At 39.8% G+C, this 5,872-nt stretch overlaps 1 protein-coding gene across 1 annotated transcript; it reads right to left on the reverse strand.

The window, feature by feature from the left end:
• Nucleotides 1-1,689: 1,689 nt before the first annotated feature.
• MC4R (melanocortin 4 receptor) lies at nt 1,690-3,290 on the reverse strand. Its single transcript, XM_037891627.2, has one exon. The coding sequence runs from the start codon at nt 2,868-2,870 to the stop codon at nt 1,875-1,877; it is 996 nt and encodes a 331-aa protein (XP_037747555.1). The 5' UTR covers nt 2,871-3,290; the 3' UTR covers nt 1,690-1,874.
• Between the last annotated feature and the right edge of the window lie 2,582 nt (nt 3,291-5,872).

Genomic DNA, 5,872 nt, shown 5'->3' on the forward strand with positions numbered 1-5,872 from the left:
GAGGAATGAATTATTCATCTCAGTGCATGTCCTAGCTGACGGGTGATTTTATTAAAAAGAAAGTACTATAAACAATATTCTACAATAATGGTGTGAACCACTACATCTTACATAGCAGTACTGCAGAATTTGGGGCAATTACTATTGAATACTGTAGTACTATTTGTATAATAAAAGGTGCCTGCATCCCACTTACAACCACAAGTGACACCCATACTGGTAGTCTCGTTAGAGAGGGGAAGGACAGAAAATACTCAGAGACTGAAGTTGCCTTTTAACCCTTGAGATGGATCCCCTGGTACCAAGGTAAGTCTACATATAGAAAGTTGTGCTGTTAATGCCCATATTTAAGCTCGGAAGGATTAGATTTTTTTATTGTTAAATATCAATAAATGTGGATTTTTCCACACACACACGCAAACCAATGAAAAAATATCTCCATCAATAATACTCAAACTTTACAGAGAGGCAAAGTAAGAAAAATGTTGCTTGAGAACTTGAGTTTGATTTAAGGCTATTTACTAGATATATTTTGATGTGTGATATTGACAATTTGTATTTTAGTGGTTATAAAAGTTAAACTTTTTGAATCTCAACATGTATTGTTATGAAACAATTCTTGTCTGACTGCCCTAATTTCCCACAACTGGGAAAATTTAAATTGATAAAAATAGGAAACAATGCTTTAAAATAGACATTGATGTTATCCATCAAAATTATAAAAAAATTCAAAAATTCTGCCAACCCTATCCATATTATATCTGTTCAGCAGATAAACAGAGCCTCCAAACTGATGTCAGTCTGGCAACTTTATCTAGCACTAAATGTCACTCTAGGAAAGTATCTCCACTTGCTGAACTGAACCTCAGTCATACAACAATCACTATCTTGTAAAACATTATATATCTAGCTATCACCTTGTGTCGCAAGGGTGTAAAAATCTCATTCATTTTTGACAGTACACGCATCAGTGGAAAGGAGCTTTATTCAATTATTTTGAACCCCTATGATGAAGCTAATTATTGAACTGACAGGTTTCAGAGTAGCAGCCGTGTTAGTCTGTATTCGCAAAAAGAAAAGGAGTACTTGTGGCACCTTAGAGACTAACAAATTTATTTGAGCATAAGCTGTCGTGAGCTACAGCTCACTTCATTAGATGCCTTCAGTGGAAAATACAGTGGGGAGATTTATATACATAGATTGTTTCATGTTCTCTATGTATATAAATCTCCCCACTGTCTTTTTCCACTGAATGCATCCGATGAAGTGAGTTGTAGCTCACGAAAGCTTATGCTCAAATAAATTTGTTAGTCTCTAAGGTGCCACAAGTACTCCTTTTCTTTTATTGAACTGAGTTATCTCAATGAAACATGTCCATTTAAAATATATAATTCAAGCCACCATTACACAAATACAATACAGAAGCACTCATCATTAGCCTAACTACATTTTAAATTTTCACGTGTGTATAATTTAATACATGGATGAAAGTAACTCACTGCCTCTGTTTTTTAGGTTAACAGAATTAGGATAAGTGTGGAGAGTAATATATGTGTATTTTAAGCAAGACAATTAAGTTATTTCCCAACATCTAGGACCTACAGATAATCATGTTTATTAGTATTTCACAATCCAGAAAGATTACATTTTTCTTTTACTTACAGACTGGTGAGCTTTTTTCCCCGCAAAGTTAAATAATCACAGCTGTAGCTTTCACAAGCACTACACAGAGGTATAAATTATACATGAATGAGACTTATAACTGCAGGAGAGAGGGATTCATTATTAAAGACATAGCCCAGGTTCTGTTGAGAAAAGTACTAGAAGGTTTAGAGGTCTGTGGTGTGTGTGCACAGTAGCTTCTCTGTTTCCATTTAGTATTTGTTAGACAAGTCACAAAGCCCTCGCTGGCAACAGCAGCAAATGATCTCCTTGAAGGTTTTCCTGAGCTCTTGACTCCGGAATGCGTAGATAAGGGGATCAATGATGGAATTGCACATGATGAGAATAAGGTACAAGTTAAAGTGGGACATGAAACACACACAGTATGGATTGTGGGGGCAGGAGATGTAGAAGATCAAGTGGAGGAAAAATGGGGCCCAACACACAACAAAAACCCCTATCAAGATGGTCAAAGTGATGGCCCCCTTCATGTTGGCACCTTGACGAATTGTGCCAGTCCCTGGAAGAACTGCAATCTTTTTGATATGCAGTCGGGCCAGCATGAACATGTGGACATAGAGGGAGGCCATGAGAACTAGCATGGTGAAGAACATGCTGATAAGACAGATGATGACAACGCTGCTGTCTGAATAAATAATGAACAAAATGCCTGAAACCGTGCAAGCAGCCCAGATGCATGTTATGATGATCCCTACACGCTTCACTGTCATAATGTTATGGTACTGGAGAGCATAAAAGATGGTAAAATACCTGTCCACAGCTATTGAAAGCAGGCTGCAAATGGATGCAAGTAAGGAACTGCAAATCACCGAGTCAATGACATTGTCAATGTTTACAGTGAAACTTTGTGCACCAGTATCTGTATCGTTTAACAGGGTGATTACAATGGTTTCTGATCCATTTGACAGACTCACTAGCATGTCAGCCACTGCCAGACTACAGATGAAAAAGTACATAGGTGAATGCAGATTCTTGTTCTTGGCTATTGCCACAATGACCAAAATGTTCTCCAATAAACTTATGATGCCCAGAGTCACAAACACTTCTGGGGCCACAAAAAGTTGCTCATAGCACCCTCCAGAGGAGTAACCTTTTCCACTTGACTCATTGGCACCACCATGCAATCCATAGCTGTGGTTCCAGAAGCGCAGAGGCTGGTGCATGCCATGGTGGCGCGTGACGTTCATCTTATGAAGTGCCGATCCAACCCCAAGTGGTATTTTTCCAGCTTGCTGCCTTTTAAATATCAAGTTTCTTTTTGGTTTCCTTGTAGTCCTCCTGAGACTTTTCACTTGCAAAGTTAGCACAAAGGCCTCCAAGGGAAAAAGCAGTTAAAACTCTAGCATGACATCAAACAGCAGGATTTCAGACTCTGACATGCTGGTTTTGTCTCTTACAGATGCAGTTTCTAATAATCATCATCTTTAGCATGGTTATCAAGTTCCATGATATTCAATCTACAGCTGTTTTGGTTCCCCCCGCCCCATCACTTATATTTTATACTGATGCATTCAGGTATTTTCTTGTCTTCTCTTAGGAGAGGTAAAAGTAAAATACTCAAGTGACTGCTGCTGAGCGGAAACCAATTTCAAACCGCAAGCACCACTCTGTCAGGCAGTGTATGCTTGCTGCCTGTTTTATGGTGTGTAGAGGGTGAACGAGTATTCAGAGGCATGCTCCGCCTCTGTTTTGCCTTCAGCCAATAAGGCTAAGGAACAGTGAAAGTCTAGGAGATGCTGATTACATTTCAGAACTGCACATCACATAGCAAAACAGTTTCAGATGCAGCACAGCTCCCTACAGTTACGGGAAATTAGACTTTGTTTTGCTTCCTTATCTTTTCAGAATAGTTTTATTCCCCTCGTACTCCTCCGCAATGGATTTTCTGCATCATCACCACCACTTCTTACAACTACAGCTGCTTTAAGAGTCTTAAAGAAGTCCTTAAATCATTCTGATGCCTTATAGAATCATAGAATATCAGGGTTGGAAGGGACCTCAGGAGGTCATCTAATCCAACCCCCTGCTCAAAGCAGGACCAATCCCCAACTAAAGCCTTGGCTTATATCCTTTTATTGTTAGTAGTAGAAGTAGTCCTTTATATTTATTTTGATGACATAAAGTTACTGTATTTTATATGCATGCCAAGTATGCTCTAGACTGGGAATCAACTGAACCCAGATTGCCTCCTGGCTCTGTGTGACACTGGCCATGTCATTTAATCTCTATGTGCCTAAATTCCCCATTTGTAAGCTGGATAATTCCTTACCTGACAGGTGTTGTGAAGATAACTATATTTTAAAAAGTGTAAGGTACTCAAGTGTTATGGTAAGGGGTGCCACATAAGGACCTGAGATAAAGCAAGAAGGGTGAATAACTATTCCGCAGATGATGCTGAGCTCCAAGACTGTCCATACACTGCCACCAAGGTATCATCCTCATTGCTGGCAGAATTTAGTGCCAGATGTTGGGAAACTAGATTGAGCAGTGGACATTTGCTTTTCCATTAGCTTTTCTGATTAGTTAAACAAAGCTGTGATTTTTGAGAAAGGTGTCTCAGGGATCAGCAATAAGACCAAGTAGACAGTAAGTCCTCAGCGTAATCATTAATCATCCCACAACAGTGTGCCCCATCAGCAGGGCAGACCTTCATTGCACTTCTGTCAGCTCTGCCTTAGCATCCACTAAAACAATACAATTCTAGAGTGGAAAAAACAGCAGGAGACCATAACACTTTTGTTCATCAACCACTATAAAGTATTTTTAAAAATACAAAAACTACCAAACAAAAAACTAAAAACCAATAGAAACTAGAAAGAACAGAAAAGGAGGGGGGGAAATGGCACTTAGAGTCATTGCACTCAGGAGCATCGTGTTCATTTGGGAATTGTTTAATGAGCCGCTCCTGACACCTGACAGGAAAACAGAAGAAGGGCTGAGTCTGGTGCAGCATCAATCCCCAGTAAATAAGGGCTTAGTTCAGAGCTAACTTCCCTTCTCCCACATCCCTCCTCCCCCATGCACTGGAGCTCTGTAGAGGAGTTGTAAGATAAACTGCTGTGTGGGGAGACAGGGAAGGGAGTTTGCCTGTGGGAGTGCTACACACCCACACACCAAATCTGAGCTCTGGGTTAAATCTGCAGTGTGAAAAGGGCCTTTATTGTTACATTTGTTTTGCTGAGGTAACTTGTTTTGGTTTATGGTGATCTGCTTACAGAACAGCAGCATATTGCAGAAGTATAAAACCACAGATACAGTAAATAGCCAAATCTACCACCCATACGCACAGGAAATCCTAAACTTAGAGATGACATTCCACTAACCAGCAGCATTCCTATAATGACGGTGTGACATACTGGCCAGACAGTGATCTTTATTTCCCTGCCCCAGTCACACAGACATGAGTCAGGGCTATAAAAGGTTAATATCCTTGTCACATGACACTGGTGATTGTCCACTAACTCCTGTTGTAGTCCCCGAGAGTGAACTTGAATACCTTGCCCATTGTGGTACAGCTGCTCCAGGAGTGGTAGAGGGAACAAAAGGACAAAGCTTGATAAGAAGGCTTAACAGGGAGGGAACCAGCTCCCAATATCTGGCCTTGTCCTACGTGTGCTTCCTGAAATGTGCAGACTCTGAGTGTTCTCAACTCCCACTTAACTTTGAGAATCCTTTGTCAAAGGTGTATTTATTGTTTTTTGCTGTCCATGTCTAAAAAGTTCAACTTGTTCCTCCAAACTTTTGCACCCAGCAATGATGATCCTGCACAAAAATTTACTTTTGAGATTTGTGCAACCCTCTGTGGTAGTTGCAAGCAAAAATATTACAGAAATAAATTACAAGGACTCTTCTGTGTAGTAACCCTCATCTGAAGTGTTTGTGGGCTTTGAGACACATAACTACATAAGAAAGGAAAACATGATCAATACAAGGTTATATACAATATTTTTGGTTGAAGCTGTGCAATTTGTTTGAAAAAGGCAATGCCTTTAGAAGACCCTGTACTTAAAAGCCTGGCTTTTGTTAATCCAACCCATCATTTATATGCATCTTTCCATGATATAGAGGTCGTAACTGATCGATTTCCTGATGTGATCAGTGTGCAACAAATGGATCTTCAGCTTTCTCAAATTAGGGATTGTCAAATCTGGGATGCACTTCCTGAATTGTGTCATAAAACATCTCAAAT

Source organism: Chelonia mydas, chromosome 2 (assembly GCF_015237465.2).
Source record: "Chelonia mydas isolate rCheMyd1 chromosome 2, rCheMyd1.pri.v2, whole genome shotgun sequence".
NCBI lineage: Eukaryota > Metazoa > Chordata > Testudines > Cheloniidae > Chelonia > Chelonia mydas.

Coding starts and splice junctions, on each gene's coding strand:
- MC4R (XM_037891627.2), bottom strand. CDS start 2,870: ATGAACGTCACGCGCCACCATGGCATGCACCAGCCTCTGCGCTTCTGG.